This window comes from Lepisosteus oculatus, chromosome 8 (assembly GCF_040954835.1).
Source record: "Lepisosteus oculatus isolate fLepOcu1 chromosome 8, fLepOcu1.hap2, whole genome shotgun sequence".
Lineage (NCBI taxonomy): Eukaryota > Metazoa > Chordata > Actinopteri > Semionotiformes > Lepisosteidae > Lepisosteus > Lepisosteus oculatus.
Window position 1 is genome coordinate 40,530,084 of NC_090703.1, and position 18,434 is coordinate 40,548,517.

Here is an 18,434-nt window from a genome sequence, read left to right on the forward strand (position 1 = left end):
GAGTCCACCAGTGAGTTCACTGAGTCCAAAGCTTTGTCTACCTACAGACGTGACACACTGACTTTGGCTAATGTAATGCCATCCATTAGTAGACCAGTAATTACCCAGAGATGACTTAATGTGAGACCCAGGACTTAATTAAGTAGCACTCACAAACACATTCAAAAGCAAACCTCATTAAGGGAGCACAAGCATGTCGAGCAATAATTTAAAGGCCAACTCTCTGAGACTAAAAATGGCCACGCTGTGGCCAGTCCATCTGATCTGTGGCCAAGAAATATGGATCTCCCTACTTCCCAGACCACGCATGGCATTCCATTCTCTCCCACTTTATGTTTGCCAAGTCACCTCTCAGTTTCTGATTTCCCCATTCAAAATAAAAAAAATGGTGTTACTGCCATAAATATCGCAAAGAAAACAATTCTATTAAATTGGAAAAGCAGAAATGAAATGAGTGCTTCTCAATGGCTAAATATTTTGATAAACCACATCTCACTGGAAAACAGCATAGCCTCTTCCAAGAAAAGTTCCAAGGAAGTCTTCCCTTCCAAAGACTAGGATCAAGTTGATTTGTCCATTGGTTCTGTAGAAGATTTAATGCCACATATACAGTAGGAATCTCTTAAAAATGATGGTGTCATGTTTTTTGGGAAGTATACCCCCAGTACCACCGAGTGTCAAAGAAAATATTGCACCCGGACTGATGTGTGTCTGAGCACAGACAAACCACAGACCAATGTATTACTTTGCTCACTAGCAGGGACGGGAAACATTAAAGGAGTGGTGAATATCACTAACACTTACGTCCTGTGTTCTATTCATTTCCTGCTTCCTGTATAGCGGAATACTGGGATAGTTGCAGAAATGTTTAGGCAGCACAGCGGGACACAGGAGACGCAGATATTTGTGATTTGGTGAAGGAATTTGGTTCTTTGTTACTACAGTACCAATACTTTTTCTAATAGGAGGGTTGGAAAGGAGGGTGAAGATTAAAAATAAAAACTGCATTGATCTATTGTTAGGACTCACTACCAAAAAGATGTGGGTTCAAAGCCTGCAGTGACGACACTGCTGTCCACCCTCATTGCTCCACACTGCACAGCTCTGGAAACCACTGAGGAATTAGCCTGTGGTTGCCTAGCTCCATCCCGAGTGAGGCCTTTACTGCTAGTTTGCTGCAACACCAAAAAGAGCACCAAGGAGTTTTGTATGACCTGAAGCAAACAAAATCTGTCACAGTGATGAGCAGTATAATGCCAGTATTATATTTTATGAAACTACCGTTGTGGTCTACCCGTCAAAAGAAATAAGTAACCACACCTGGAGGTGTCCTTCCTGCTTGGCCTTTCTGTCTGCAGTCGGTACTCAATCAGGTTACGATCTCTCAGGAATCGTGGTCTCAGGCCACACAGTCCTTCCAATGTCGGTGACCTATTATTATTAATTTATGAGGCAGAAGCTTACAGTAGCTACTGTATAATTAACTGTAAACATAAAAGTGTTTGGTCCACATTTATACAGCTGTGTTTTCCTGAGCAGTCAGTATCTTGCTTGTGGGTGCAACAGCAGTGTGCCCACTTGGGATTTTAACCGAAGACTATTCGGGAGTCCAGAGCTCTGACCTCCAGTCTTTACTGACATTCCATATGCTGCCGTACAGAATCACTGACCTTCCTATTAGGCATCTTGGGGAAGCTGTAAAAGGCTGACTGAATAATTCCTCTTACACTTTATCAACTCAAGTCTTGCAGCAGCAGCAGAAACGTTCTGGTTTTCATCTGCACGTTTCTTAAAAACTCCCAGTCCTGTGACCCCTGTAGGACCGATCTAACCGTCCTGATGTTATTGTTCTCCACACCTCAGAAGTGGTAAACCAACAGAAATGGCAATAAATAAAGCAGGTGTGGGACTGCTGACCCGGCTGTCGACTTCTTTCAAACTGCTAACCGCATCTCAACAGATGTGATCACAGGGACACAGCCCACTTCCGGCAATGTTGACCCACCCAGTTACAAGAAGGGCATTGCAAAATGAGACAAACAACTTAATTAGGGGATCTGTGAGAAAAACAGTAAAATGAAATTATGATTTCTCTCTCCTTGGCGTTTACAGGTCTCGCTGCAAAGCTCCAAATATTCTCGGAATGAAATCTGACAGGACACAGACCTGTAACTCACCAGGAGACTTTAGGCTCTGGTGTCATAAGGGCTACAGATGGAATTTTCAATATAATGTGAATTCTGAAACAACAGGTATTCAGATTCTTCTTTAGCCTCTGGAAACTGACAGTAAGGTGTTTATAGCTGCTCAGCTCCTTCTATACAATTCAGTCCTGCTTGATTGCATACTCTTTTCAGTTCATTCATTTATGATGAATTTCACAGAGAGACACAAGAGCAACGTGCCAGGTTAAATCTACAGGGCTCTGTGGTGTGTATCTGCCAAACAAGACTTAATTGTATTTTTAATGTTTAATAAGAGCTATAACCTACTGTCCCCTGATATATTTTTTATAAAGCTTAGGTTATGCATGTTCAGAAAAGCTGTTTAAGAATTATGTGTACTAATTACTATTTGTATTTCCAAACGGATATCATTAGCAAAGAGATAACACTGATTGTTATGTCTGTTCACAGTTTGGCATTAAAAATGTATTATGAATAACCAATGTCGGATGTCACTGAAAAATGGCTCACACTTAAAACCTATATGAAGCCCTATAAAATAAATATTAAAATACAGAAAGGAATTAGAAAAGAGGCAGAAATTGCTATATGCCAAAAATGTAACAGTGCAACTCGTTAGTGATCCCCAGACAGTAAAGTAAACAGCTGATCGGACAAAACCGCTCCCATTGCACATATTGCGAATCAGCAAAAACTCTCACCCCTCAGAGCCAACACCTGTGCAATCTAGTATGTGCTCAGCACTCATTCTGCACTTGCAAAGTCACCTCCACTGCTGCCTAATTTAACTACCACTCGAATCACATTGACTCCTGAGCTGCTTCAAATGATGCCTTTAGCTCAAAGTTCTGTGTTCTGTGCAGGTGGCAATGGTGCCAGTGGATTAAATAGAGAGATCTGCAAAACTCCATATCTGTGCTGTCTGGCAGCATTCTCTTTCCATCGTTTCTATATTTAAATGTTCGCATTCAGTGGCTCTGGTGAGCAGAGCATTTGTACTCCAGCTGTTCATATTAGAATTGGCGCCACTGTGTTTATACTGTAACTTAGAAGAGAGACATCTGGACCTGGCTGAGCTTTATGTCATTATTATATCTTTTTTTTTAACATTATCTGGAGTCTTGCACATCTTGCCCGACTGTCCAGTAAGTCTTGATATCCTCTCTGAAGTGGCTGCAATACAGGACACAGAGGGCAATGAGCAACATCAGATCGGAAATTAAATGCACTTGCCCATACAGTTCTCTAAGATTTTCACCTTGATTATCCCGATATAACCAGCCACATATTCAGGTACTGAATGGATTTGGATGGATGAAGTTTTGACTTGCCACAGAAAAATAAGCCCCGTTCTTACTAATTTTGAAAAACCCACCTGCAGAATAAACCTTTGAAATAACACTCATAGTTAAATAAGTATTGGCACCCTGCATCTTACATTGGTAAGTCACTACAACATCATACCTAGGATAAAAAAGGAGCAAACACAAAAGGTTACCTGTTCAGACCCTTGATCGCTTTGTGCTTCTGGCTGGAGTCTCTATTCGAGGTTTTAGGAGTGTTCTGTCTGCGCTTCCCCCAGAATTCCCTGGGCTTTATGCGAGATGTGCTGCTTCAGCACCAGGGTACACCTCTCTTCTGTCTGTGGTCATGCGCTCCTGTGCTGTAAACAGTAAGCCACCGCGGCCCACAGAAGAGGAAGCTGACAAGGCGTGACAGAGGAAGCCAGCAGGGTTTCCTGGGGCCTCAGAGAGACCGTTACAGCGGCTCGTGAAGGCTCCTGCCTGCCCAGTCTTTCATTACTCCTCTCCTGAGGGATGCCACAAACTCGGGTCCAGTCTGGGAGCTGCCTTGCAGATGTTTATCAACGTGCCTCGGAGATGGTCCTCTCCATTTCCTCTTGCTGGGCCAGGACAGCCAACCCGGAGTTTATCAGCTAATCAGAGCAGATGCTCAACTGCCGAGCGAGACCTGCTCTTAGATGATGAAAAGACTCTGCGTGTTGAGGCTACATATGAGACAAAAACATCTTCCAAAAGAAACGTTTGTTCCCTTTTTCCATTTGGCTCTTCAGCCATTTGGTAGTGATTAACTACCGGATCTGTGGACATTATCCAGATGTTTCTTGAAGGAAGCCAAGGACTCCACTTCAACAGCATGGCTGGTTAGCTTGTTCCACACTCCCACCACTCCTTGTGTAAAGTTTAAAATTCAGTTGAGGTTAACGGTTCATTTCAAAGATGTCCTCACGTTTAATTTTGTCAATGGTTTGCCGTTTCTATAAAGATAGGACAATCCATGAAGCTCAGGAATGTACCTGGCTAGTTTTCTCTGTCCTAATTCCAGAGCGGCAATATCTTTTTTTTAACTTGGCCAATTTTGAATGCAGTATTTTAAATGTGGTTAATTGTAAAATTTGTACAATTTTATCAGTTCTTCTAACTACATATCAGAACATTTTGTTTTTCTTGTTTTTTTCTTTCCCATAGTTCAGGAGGGTAATCTAACAGGCAAACGCCCAGCTGTATGTGAAAGACCACAATACTTTATTTACTAGTTTCTACTTCCTTCACTGTTGCACAAACAACTTCTATTAAGTACACAAGGAAGAAAACAGATGATCTAAAAAACAAAACTAAAGAAACTTGGCATGCCAGCTTACAAAGCTTTAAAGAACCCCAACCCCAGGAGTGCAAAAAAGGACATGCCACTTCTCAAAACGTTTCTATGAAAAGAGCTAAGATGGCTTTATTTCACTCATGGAGAAAATGTCAATATGTGAAACAAATACCTGTGGGAATTTTGTCTGTTAAACACTATTAAACAATTTAACAGTATTGACCAACTTCCAAATTTCCTGTATTAAAAAAAGCAATTTTATCTGACAGGATGCATGACTACCCTTTTCTATGTAGAAAGGAACACCAACTTAGTATTTGTGTATGGGACATTCAATTTTGAGAGTGAACCCAGGCGCAGTTCAGCTTCATCTGAGCAAATCACAAACACCATTCAAGCCACTCACACAATCTGTTTTTTTTTTTACATTTGCTCCTTTACATCACCCTTGATAAGCTGATCCAGATATACTTAATCAATTTATACAGTGCACATTTCAGACATTAGTCACCCTGGCAGGCAGCACGGGTTTATCTCAGGAGGGGTGAGTTCCTGTTTTTCCAAGAAAAACAATCTGACCTCTAACAATGTGTTTAAGTCATTTTTCCCCTCTCCATTTGGCAAACAGAACTCTCCAGGTGGGTGTGTTTGATTGGCTAATCAATCAATCAATTAATTGATCTAGTACATGCCATGTGCGCTCTAATGCGGATAATTGGCATTTATGGAAAACTGGAATAAAAATCATTCCTTCTTAAATCTACACTGCTCAAGTAATAAGGTATTTTGAAAGCAGCTTCTGACTGGACATTTTAAAGACTCCAGATAACACTTCATTCTTCATTTTCAGCAACTGTATCATTACCATTAGTTTATCCAGCTGACACTTTTATCCAGAAATACTATAAATACTCACCTTAGTATCTATTTATGTTTGCTGAACTGCCTTTCTTAATGTTATAGTAGCCTTGACCCAACTCAGGATGTGAACTTATGGCCTTTCAGGTCCAGAGTCCCCCCACTCCCTTATTTTAACAGACTATTTACAGTTTAGATGCCTCTCCAGTCAAAATTTTTAAAAAATGTAATATTACAGACTACATTAAAAAACGAGCTACTGTTGCAACTGGTTCTACATGTTCCTTTAAGAAGTGGCTGGATTAATAAATTGCTGTCAATCAAACAAGGAAGATGAAACTAACGATAAGATCACTTTATTAGCCATGTACAATTTTTTGCATTTGTCTTTTCACATACCCCAACTTGCTCTCCATGAGACACACAGGCAGGGAGAGAGAAGTTTGGGGTCAGAGCGCAGGGTCAGCCATTTATACAGCACCCCTGGAGCAGTTGGGGTTAAGGGCCTTGCTCACCAGCCCAACAGAGTAGGATTCCTTTGCCTGCTGCAGGCTTCGAACCAGCAACCTTCCAGCCACAGGCGCAGATCCTTAGCCACAGAGCCACCACTGCACCCCATTGATCTCATGATCAATGGCCTTCACTCAGGTGAAACTCTCCATATGTTCTAAACTTTGTGGTGCACAATAGTCATTACTTAGACGACAATCAGGCCTGCACTGTAAAGATTTGAGACGTTGGAGGACAAATTCCACTGCTACCAGGCCTCACAGACAAGATCAGTGATGGCTAAATTCACGATTCTTACTGAGCACTGGAAAGAAAGGGTACATTTCAGAGGTTTACTGAGAAAAGGCTATATGAGGTCTCATTCACACATTTCTTTTACACCTTTGTCTCTTATATCTGGGCCACCAAGAGACATGCTGACACTTGACACTGCACAGTGTGTCAATCTCATGATCATAGCTTTTCCACACAGACCTTCAAAGCACTCCATAACTGAAGTATGAAGAGGTACTGTAAGGATCTTAGGTAGAGCAAAAAAGGCCAAGACTATATAACAAATAAACTACACAAGGCTAACATGTGACCAATAAAACACCAATCAGACACAAACCCAGCAGTCCCAAGACTCTTGACTTTGTTTATCATACAGGGGCTGCTGTAGAGTGTGTGCAGAAGGGTCAAAATTACTTGTACCTCTGTAGTCCAAAGTGATCATTTTATTATAACTGAATACTGTGTGTTTAATGAGAAAAAAATAAGAATTTTAAGGCACTATGGTCAACCTTTCAAGATCAAACAATAAATGAAGGCGATATATACACATCTTCCTTACACATCTTCCATTCCATTTACATTTCTTATGATCATTTTCCAGCAGCACCATATGACTTTCATAGTAATTGTTAAGATGAATTTAGTCCAAACCCTGACCTGGAAAAATTATTACCTCAATAAATCCCAGGTTAGGGTTAGGATTATCTTTCTCCTTAAATAAAATATCTGAAAACAGATTGATCACACTGTTCCCAAACTTTTAAAATGGATCAACCCTTACTTATCCAGCTTCATAGATAGTATTGTGCCCATTAATAGCTTTGCCTAAAGTGTATCAGGAGTATCAAATTGATCTTAAATCTCAAATAAAGCTAAAAATACTTAAATATAAATGCAACTAACACAAAACTACACCAAAGTAAATTATACTCTAGTCCAAACCCAAATATGGAAAGATTGTTATGTTAATGATCCCCGGTTTAAGGTTGGTAGTCTCATTATAACGACACCCAAAACAGGTTTTTCCGCACTTTTCACAAGCTTTTGAAATAGGGATTTAATGCTTATTTAGTCAGAGCTTCACATTTTTTTAAGACGAATATTACACATAACGTTAGTATTGTATCTATAAAAATCTAATTCTTCAAATTACATCAGAAGCATCAGTTTGAACGTAAACCCTTCAGTAAAGGTAATAACACACAAGCACAACATTAAATTAAGTAAAACTTTCATAGTAGTTGTTATCCTGACCCTACTGTAATCCCTAACTCTACCTTTATAACAGACATCCAAAAACAGATTTTTCACAATGTTCACAGGTTTTTAAAAACAGATTTAGTGCTTATGAAGTCGGATTTTCTTGCAGACCAACAATGCAAATATTGTCAGTATTGTGTCCATCGATAACTTTTCTCCAAAGTATATCTAAAGTATTGTATCATTTAGAATGTAAATCCCAGCTACAGTACTCATGAAAAACACTTAGTAAAACGCAACACATCACCACAAAATCAGATTAAGTAAACCATTCATTTTAATATAGCAAAATAGCTCCAATACCTTTTAAGTGAAATTCCACAGATTTTTATTTCCCTTCTTATTAATATTTAATTAGCACTGCATGTTCATGAAGAGCCAGAAATTGTGTTGGAACTGAAATCTGAGGTAGCAGTGAACACTAAGGCAGTTTAATAATAATAATAATTGCTTACATTTATATAGCACTTTTCTTGACACTCCACTCAAAGCGCTTTACAGGTAATGGGGACTCCCCTCCACCACCACCAATGTGCAGCATCCACCTGGATGATGCGACGGCAGCCATAGTGCACCAGAACGCTCACCACACATCAGCTATTAGTGGGGGTGAGAGCAGAGTAATGAAGCCAAATCATAAATGGGGATTAAGAGGCCATGATTAGTAAGGGCCAATGGGAAATTTGGCCAGGACGCTGGAGTTACACCCCTACTCTTTTGAGAAACGCCCTGGGATTTTTAATGACCACAGAGTGTCAGGACCTTGGACGTCTCATCTGAAGGACAGCACTTGTTTACAGTATAGTGTCCCTGTCACTATACTGCATTAGAACCCACATGGACCGCAGGGTGAGCACCCCCTGCTGGCCCAACTAACACCTCTTCCAGCAGCAACCTTAGTTTTTCCCAGGAGCTCTCCCATCCAGGTACTGACCAGGCTCACACCTGCTTAGCTTCAGTGGGCTGCCAGTTGTGAGTTGCACAGTGATATGGCTGCTGTCAAATCATTTCTCAGTTGTGATTGTCAGAATGGCTCTGCCCTGCCTGGGCCATGTTGCTGGAGTAAGCAGTAATTAAACAGAACGGAGAACAGAATGAGACTGGCACAGGGTGTTTTGTTTCCCACACACTCAAGCCTAATCTAAAACCCAGGCCTCCCAATCAAACCAAACTGTAGCAAAAAAAATTAAACACGGAAAAAGTTATTCTTTTCAGTTGTGTAGGAGATCACGCAGGCAAATACATTTTTTTAAAAAATTTTAAAAATCAATTGATTTCCAAAGAATACACGAATCAAAGGTTCTGGAAACAATGAGCAACAATTGTGTTTTCAAAGTTGGATCTCTGCCAGGGCCTACTTTTCACCATTCTTTCCGGAACATTACTCCGGGATGTGGACACAGAGCTCTCTTCTTACATTCAAATACGTATTTGGCTTGTGTTGCTCCTAGTTGTGCAGATGCCTCAAGGAATGAGGCTGAGAACTTTTTGCTCTTAGAAAGGAACAGACATTCCAGTTTGGACTGCAAGGGACTCTGAGCTCTAGGCAGCCCTGAACTGTCTTCCTCTCTAATCCTGAAGGCCATCTCTGAGACCTGCTTTGGCAAGAATGGTCTTTTATGGGGAAGAACTGGTTGGTGTATCAAAAGATGACAAACAATCATGCAGAGGATATTCCACAATTATTCATAAAAATCTGTGGAATCTTATCACGGCAACATTTCTCCATCACACAGAACAGTGAACTGAATTTTTTGGGGACTGTGCGTAGCTCTGTACGCCAGAGTTATGTTTTAAAAGTAGCAGAAAGAGCCATATACAAACCTTTAGTTCCTTTTTTGTACAAAAGACAGAAAGGCAACCGTTTATTTATTCACTGGGCTGGAATGGCATCCTTGGCAGTGATTCTCAGATCTTAAAATAAGCTTGATAACGGAAAATTTACAGCTCTTTCTTTGGCTTCTGAAATGCTGGAGAAGCACACACAAAAGCCAAAACACAAGCATAGCAATCTCACGGTAGTGTAACAGCATCAGGGTCCAGATGGACACAAATCCCTACAACTGTCCTATTTTCTCACAATTGAACGATTCCAAAGTGAATGTTGCACCGTTCTGGAAATTTCTCATGCACCCTTATAATGTCTCAGACCCTGGGCATTTGTTTTAAAAAGCTGTTATTTTAAACTGAGTTATCAGTGCAAGATTAGAGATGACATTTAAGGAAAAGCAGCACGAGAATGGAGGAAGTCTATACTGTACATCTCATTTATACAAGATGTTGTTGTTGGGAACCAGTTCTTGTTATGCACCTTGCTATTTGTGCTGCAATTAAGCTTTTTTATAGAGTATGTTCAACCATTATTAAATTTGCATTTAATATTGCAATGAATTTATTTAGCGACACTTTTACCGACTGTGTACATTTGTATAGCTGGGCATTTTACTGATCCCCAACTACTACACCATGCACATTTTGCTGCTTCAAGTTAATTAAAAGGTAATGTCAATTCCTCAACCAGAGAAGCACAGCTCCTAGCCCACACACAATCAAACTGAAACTAAAGAGCAACCAAAAGGAAGGCAGAAATTTTTAAAAAATCTACCAGGTGAAGTTATTCTCATAATATTTACTTGAGCAAAATTCCTTTTAAACAAACAATTCATTGAAGTCCTCGGTTTATTTGAATAACTGCTCTAGTAAGCTGAAAACGAACTTCACGTTGATATAAAAGCACTTTAAGAAGCTCACAAAAATCAACTTAAGTCAAGTGGATTGACTTGACTTGAATTCAAAGCTGCATTCTAAACTGGCATATGTTTAACAACAAGTGACTTGAGAAGCTGTAGATTAAATATGCCTTAGGGTCTTTAAGCTTTAAGAAAAACGGATTATTAAACAGGTGGCAAGCTTTGTGTTATGTAGTGACCAGGACAGCTTTTGGCAAAAAATCCATAGCACAGTCTTGATCACTGTAAGACCAAATGGGTGTACTCTTGATTCTGCAGCACTTACAGAAAAATCCCAAAGGTAGGAACTGTGGCAATGTCATCTATGGTATCCTTTATCTTCTTTCATCAGCACTGTATTCAGTAGCTTTACTATGCACTGCTTGGTAGCACCAGAACCAGCTTCTCTGATTCACTGATCTAAGACACAGAGCTACAGCTCTTAGCCAAAGCCAATCATTGGGATGAAATTGAGAGCAATACTGTTTTGACAGTAGCTCTGACAACGAAATGATGGCTAATAGAACTGAATCAATACCTTTGCACCTGTCATTTCAAGGGAATGATCTCTTCTCTTCCACTTGTAAATAGTGATCACGATTAATCATCTGCAAAGTCCTCTCATTCCACTTAGTCTGACTGAGCACTAGTGCAAGCCAATCAGATGTCTGGGGGACATTCCTGGGTCTCTTTCAGATTTTTATATACAGTAGTTATATACAGTATCAGTGTAGACCAAATCTTAGCCTGTTGATCTCAGAGCTGACTGAATTATAAAACAGCACTGAGTTCTCATTTCAAAAGAGCAATTGACGCAGTGGTGTCCAAGACACACACCAGTATGGACACAAATTCTGTGGTGCACCCTTGGAAAAGTGAAAAAACAAGAAGAGCAGTCTCCGCCACTCCACCTGTATAACAAAATAAATTCCCTGCTCAAATGGCCTCCTGTACCATTCTATCAGCAGATAAGTGTGCAGTGGAAATATTTCACAAGTCCACACAATAAAGCACGTACAGTAGGTCCATGAAATATTGGCAGAAAGATGAAATTTCAAGATTAAAAGTTAAAACATGAGTGAAAGACCTTCTGAGGTAACAGCTGAAAAACAAGAAATCACAACACAGGGAAGGAGCATTCGGCTACCCAGGCAGCCAGTCAGTCTTCAATGTCCCGACTCTGTGGGGACCGCGCCACTCCCAATGACTTCCACAGGCAGTGTCTCAATGAAACATTGAGGGGAAATTTCTTTCCTGTCTTGCAGCAGATAGCTGTAATAAATCTGAGCCTGTAGCCTCTCACCACTGACTCATTCTTTCACACTGATGTGAGACGGATAAGAGCAATGGTTTCTCTTTATGGGATTCTTGTAATTCTTGCAGGTGAACTTGGCTTTTTCTCAGCAAGAGGGGAAAGTGTTTCTGCAGAGCCACAGACACTAAGGGGGACCATTACACCTAGGACTGGCAAAGGAGAGTCAATTATGCTTCTCTGTTTACCTATCAGTCCACTCACTGACAAATTCCTTCCTGCTTCAGAAGTGTCTTCTTTAAGGATCATACAAACACCCTTATCTCTAACAATAATAGGCATTGACACAATATTTCATTCTGAATCATAATTGCCTCAAAACAGTTATTATTTCCTACTAGCATTCTTATCTACAATGGGCATACCTAATGATATTAATCAACCATACTCAGAATAATTGATTGATGGCTGATTTGTTTCAAAAACTGGTTTAGAAACGTCCCATAGACCTACTTATGATGAGGACTTTGTTTGAAGAAATACTGGGTATCTTCTTTCACTGCTGCTCTGATGGGCTGTGCTTAATGTCAAAGAAGCTTTCGGAAATAATGGAAGCATGTGAGTTTAATTACTCCGAGTATGCTCCTTTACTGCCTTTGATTTACCCTTTTCCTTAATAATAAATGAACATTTTAGATTCATCACTGAAAGATTTGCTGTAGGGATCAATACTGTGGATTGTTACACTGGGCAGAGAGAGACATTTCAATGCCAAGCAATTTTAAAATGAGGACACGGTTGAAAGAGATCTGTCATACTGTAGCCATTGTGCTGATCCAGACTGGACTGAGCATTTTCTGGTGACCCAGTTCCAGCAACAAGTCTGAGGCATTTTTTTTTTTTTAAAAACAGCACTCCATCAGTGTAAATGTGCAGTGCTTTACTCTCAAGTGTTAATCTCCATGCAGAGCCAGAACCAATTTCTCAACAAATGCTGCAGATAAACATCAAAAGGATAAGAGGAGGCCTGAATTGCAGGACAGGACCACTGTATATGTTCCACAGCCTGCACTTCCAGATCCTTTTTTGGTAAACAGGCTACTAAAAAATACATTCAGAAACATTCAGTGTTCCAGTCAAGGTGAATGTGGCTCTGCAAGGTCTCTGTTTAAACTTGCACGCGTCACTGTAATGTTGCCAATCAGTCAGACATTCACATTTGCCTGCAGGACTGCAAAGTCTTTAAATTGCTAAAGTTTCATTTGTCAGCTTCGAGGCAAAAAGAAATCACATGAAGCTCATTATTAACAGATGCTGCCCATTAAATTGTCTGTGATGACTCATTTTTTCACATTTCTTTAAAACTCTTCTAGCCCGTACCTTCCAACTGCTGAGATCTGGCACAGAAACGTTATCACAATATAGCTTCACATTCTGTTCTCTTAAAAACTCTTTTTCTCCCCTTGCCCTGAAACAGAAATGAGCCCAACTGGCTTTCCAGTAGAATCCTTTGCCTAGTGTCCAGAGCATGTTCGAATGTCTGACAATGAGCCTTACCAAACCCATATTGTGCCGCTTACTTCCAGTGGACAGCTTTTCCCATTGGCATTGCTAAACTGGCTAATGCACAATCCCCTTGCTGGACCATGTTAGGTGTCTGTCCTCAGGCTGATAAGAGGGGATTGATCAAGGAAGAACGGGTCTCAGAAATAATATAGGCTATTTCCACTGTTGACATCCTTGGTCAGCAGATTAGCACTATAGTGACTCCGGAAATTGCATATCCATCCACCCAATTTCTAAACTCTTCTTCCAATTCAGGGTTGTGGGGGAGTTGGAGCCTAACCTGGTACACTCTGGACTGGGTAACCAGTCCTTTGCAGGACTGACACACGGATATAAACACACACATTTACACATTACATCAGGGCCAATTTTCCCAGAAGCCTATTAAGCTATCCGTATGTTTGAGGGTTGTGGGAAGAAACTGGAGCACTTGGAGGAAACCCACACGAACACGAAAAGACCATACAAACTCCATGCAGACAACTCCTGATCTGGGGATTGAACCCAGAGCCCCAGCACTGTGAGGCAGCAATGGTAACCAGCACCATGTTGCCCCCACATTGCATATAAAATGCAAAAATAAAAATAAATGCTGCATAATTACAGAAATATTACATATTGTTCTAGTACAAAACACATGTTTGCAATGTCCTTTTCTCCTAAACACAGAAAATCATGGCACTGATTCATGTAGCCCCCACGTCTGCAAGATAAACAAACTGGGACTATGTGGATCCCAGGCCAAACCCAAGTCTATTCCATTTCTTTAGAGGGCACAGGAGACAGTCCCGTGTAAAGACCCAGCTGTTGCAGCTATTCACAAATCTAATCTCAGAAACAAACAAGGACAGGTTTAGTCCCTACCAGAATGTTACGAATAGAAAATAAAAATGTACATACTGCTTCTGTCTAAGTCAGTGAAAGTCAGAAGGAACCCCTTCTGATAATGGACTCATGAAAAAAGAATGAGAGATCTGAGCTCCACTAATACTGTATCTCTTAGGAAAGCTTTATTTATTTAGCATTTAGCCAAAGAGACCTGTACAAAACATTCACAACTGGTACCATTTCACAGGTACTTCATTTGCATGCATAGAGTTGTCAGTGGGGATATAATGAAGGTAGTGGGATACATTGTCAGTTAGTGAAACATGAAATGCTATTCTCTACAGCCTGGTGTCACACTGGCAGCTGCTCAGACTCCATTCACACTAATCTCAGGCCAGCCCACCTGTGAGCATTCACTTTCCAACCACACAGAGCTCCACACCTGCAGCTTCCACACAGAACAGCACCTATCCCTCCGATTCCATAACCCACTCTCACAGAGTAACAGAAATCAAATAACAAATGAAGAGGAAAAGCTAAAGTGCATTGGATTCTCCTTACTTTTTTCCCTAATCCCGTCCTCCCCTTCACCAGATTCCCGGTGCTTTAAGTAATGCCTTCCACCCATCTAATCTAAGGACGACAGAGATGAAACAAGTTCCCCCAGTCTCACAAATTCCATGGAAAGCTGCCTCACTTACCTCCTCGGATCCTGGAGTGGGCAAAATACTCCATTTGCATGAAGCAGCCGGGCTACTGAGCTCAGTGTGTAGCCAAAGCATAAGGGACTAGCTGAGGGAGGAAAGACAGAGCCCGAGTTCAGCAGGAGAACTGATCTGTGGTGCAAAGCGAGGCACAGCGTTTGTGAGCAAGAGCGCGAGCTCCCATTGACTTGGAGGGAAGCAGTGCGAGTGTGGGAGAGAGAGAGAAGGGGAGGGAGAGGGAGAGCACACAGGAGCCTGCACTTCCTTCATCATGTCCAGGGAGAAAGAAAGGAAATGAGCAGGAACCAAATGTTGGAGGCAGCCCCCCTCTCCGCCCATTGTCAGCACTCTAATCCTCTTTCCTTCCCACATTAGAGCCTCTTCCTGCCTCAGAGAGGTGAGGAGAATTTTCTTCAATGAGAATAATAAAATAATTCCAGCAGCCAGCAGGGTCGGGCGTGTGAAAATAGGAGCCCGACCGTTTGCTGCAAAACACATCTGGCACTTTTGCTCAAGTGAACAATGTTTTTCGGAGCAGAGATTCCAAACAGAACGCCGTGGACCTCAAGTGCAATCGGTTCACACCTTCATGCTTAACTGTGTGTCACGCTTTTACTAGCTTGACTGCATGACGCCTTGGCGAGTCTGTGCTCAACGCGCAGTACAATACCGTATAATACTGACAGCTGTTCAGTATGAAACCCGACCCGGAATAACGTTCTAACTAACCAGATCAGCTTCTCACACAGCCTGATCGCTATATACAGTGAAATATAGTACTTGTATATAGTTTCAAATGTTATTTTAAGTTTACAATTAAAACAATCTCAATTTAGGAAATGGGGGAATGATATGTATCTGAAAGACTCAATACACAGTAGGCTGGATCTTCAAGAACCTTCAAATTCAATGTTTTTTTCAGGATTTTCAGTTAATATTATAAGAGCATTTGAAAGCGGCCTACACGTCTCAGTAATTTAACAGAGAAAGTGCAACCGTCGTTTCCCCATTTCTAGACATTTTTTAAGTAGACGAGACAGTTATTTTACTGATATTTAGTGATATAATTTAAACAAACATTTGAAAACTTGAAAACTGCAGCTTGAGCTAATAAAATGCCCTGTATAGCGGAACACTTTGAGCTTCTCATTGTGAGGGAAAGCACCGTGTGTCATCATGGCCAAAGAAGCCTTGCTTCACTTCCTGAAGGACATTTCCTAATGAACTGATGTGTCAGGCGGCCGCCAGTTGGAATTATATCGGCTACGTGGCGAAGGGCACAAGGCGTGTTTATTTAAGGGAGAGAAGAAAATTGGCTGCCACTGCCAGTACTGAAGCTGAACTCCCCCCTCCGTGGTTACTATCAAAGCCAGGTGTTTGCACCCTTGAGGACAGCACCTGCATGCCATCCAGCAGCTCTGCTGACACAGGGAACAGTGCAATTGCTGCTTACATGTGGCCACCAGCAAGTTCACCTGAGGCCACAGGACTACAATCAAGAATATACTTGACCTCTGACCCTGCATCTGGGGATAGTGAGGTCAGTTGCCTCTCAATTACTTAACAGGTTCTTAACAGTGAAACCGTAAGAATTCTTTCCAGGGTTCAGATCTGAAAAGCCGCTGTGTCTTGCCAAGTGCATCTTTCTGACTAACCTTGAATACTTTTAAAGTATGTCCTATTGAGAAAGTAATAAGATCAATCAAGTTTATTGACAAGCTTAAACGTGGAGACCATGTGGCCCCAGAGGACTACAGATTGGCAGCTTAGCTTTGATTTCTGGCCTCCAGAAATATATTCTCTTCCTTGTTGCAACCCCAAGCACGGCATACCATTCTAGCAAGCTCTTACAGTCTTACAATCAAAAAGCAATGGACAGCAAGTCTCATTGGAGTTTTGCTTTCAATCAGATCAATTTCCCTTTAAATTGTGAGATGCTTTTAATTATTTTTGCTCCAAATCACAACTTAGATCCTTTTTAACAAAGCTAATGTTTTATCCATGATCCTGGGCAACCGTGGACAAAAAGTAGACATATTTTCACCTCAGAATCATGTCTTTTTGTTCAGTGTTTTTTATTAGTAGAGCTATTTGTTTCCCTCCTTTCAACTCAGACTCAGGAATCGCCCATCATCCAATATCAAAATATTGTCTGAATTGAAGCCTAGTATGTTTGGACTGAACTGGCAAAACTGTGGAACTGCCCACATGTTACAGCAGGACAAGGATACAGTATGTGTCCTGTCAGGTGATCCACTAAATTGGACACTAAGTGCCCATATTATTATTAATAATAATAATAATAATTGCTTACAGTCATATAGAGCTTTTCTGGACACGCCACTCAAAGCACTTTATACGTAGTGGGGACTCCCCACAACCACCACCAATGTGCAGCATCCACCTGGATGATGCGACAGCAGCCATAGTGCACCAGAACGCTCACCGCACATCAGCTATTAGTGGGTAGGAGAACAGAGTGATGAAGCCAGTTATTAGATGGGGATTATTAGGAAATTTGGCCAGGATGCCAGGGTAACACCTCTAATCTTTGAGAAAGACCCAGGGATTTTTAATGACCACAGAGAGTCAGGACCTCGGTCTTGCATCTCATCAGAAGGACGGCGACTTTTTACAGTATAGTATCCCCGTCATTATACTGGGGCATTAGGACACACATAGACTGCAGGGTGAGCGCCCCATACTGGCCCCACTCTTTCAGCAGCAGCCTTAGCATTTCCCATCTCCCATCCAGGTACTGACCAGGCTCACACCTGCTTAACTTCAAAGGGTTGCCAGGCGTGAGTTGCAGGGTGACATAACTGCTGGCAAGTTGCTTAGTCTTCATCAGAACCAGTTAATGAATGAACAGAAGCCATGGAAAAGAACAGTCAAGGAGGACGCCCTCAGGTACACACCTGCATGAACTGCCCTGGTGTGGCTGCTCAGCAAAACTGGTGGTAAAGACAACAGCTGGACTGCTTCCTACCTCAGGGCTTCACCACGGTTGGGACACGTGCTGAATCCTGAAGGCCATCTCTGAGACCTGCTTTGCCACCACCTGGTTTCTGCTTCAATCCTCCTGTTTTCTTCTGCTTTCGTGAGGCTGGTTTTCTGGGGTAGTTCTAGCCCAGGTTTTGAGAAGGGGGCTTCCTTCTTTCATTATTGAGCATGTCCTTTCATTTCATTTCACTCTCCCTCTCTATAAACAGCCCAACGACATGTTGCAGATTCTCAGTTTTAACGTTTAAATGGGTGCCTGCCCCTTAGTATTTGGGCTGGTGAGTGAGTAGGCCCTGTTCATTTTGCTCCATGCAGGTAACACCTGCCTGGAAGCACCTGGCTTCCTAAAATGGCAGTTGAGCAATCAACATGTGACTCCATCTCTCCCTTATCTTTGTATGACTGAGTATAGCATGAAAGGGCCATATTTTTTATATCATACATGGTTAAGAGTAGCTGTACCCTTCATCAATAACTAGGTTATTGGCAAGCTTTGCATAGTGTATGTTTCTCAAGTGGTTGAGAATAACATTAATTAGACAAGCTCTTTTTAACAGGGGAAGGCTAATTTATGATGGGTTCAGACAAATGCCATCTGAGACACATTGCCTTCCTATATGGTCGAACACAAGCGCTAATATTTGTT

General features: G+C 41.4%; 1 protein-coding gene across 5 annotated transcripts in view; it reads right to left on the minus strand.

Annotated features, from left to right (window-relative positions):
- The window catches only part of nhsl2 (NHS-like 2), a 100,830-nt gene that overhangs the window by 28,546 nt on the left and 53,850 nt on the right, over window positions 1-18,434 (minus strand). Inside the window, exon 1 of one of the 5 annotated variants that reach the window (XM_015351332.2) lies at window positions 14,783-15,179. The exons of the other annotated variants lie outside the window; for them this stretch is intronic. Coding sequence (XP_015206818.2) covers window positions 14,783-14,822 — 40 coding nt within the window. The 5' untranslated portion in view covers window positions 14,823-15,179. Of the gene's footprint in view, window positions 1-14,782; window positions 15,180-18,434 lie in introns of those variants that run through there. 5 annotated transcript variants of the gene reach the window in all.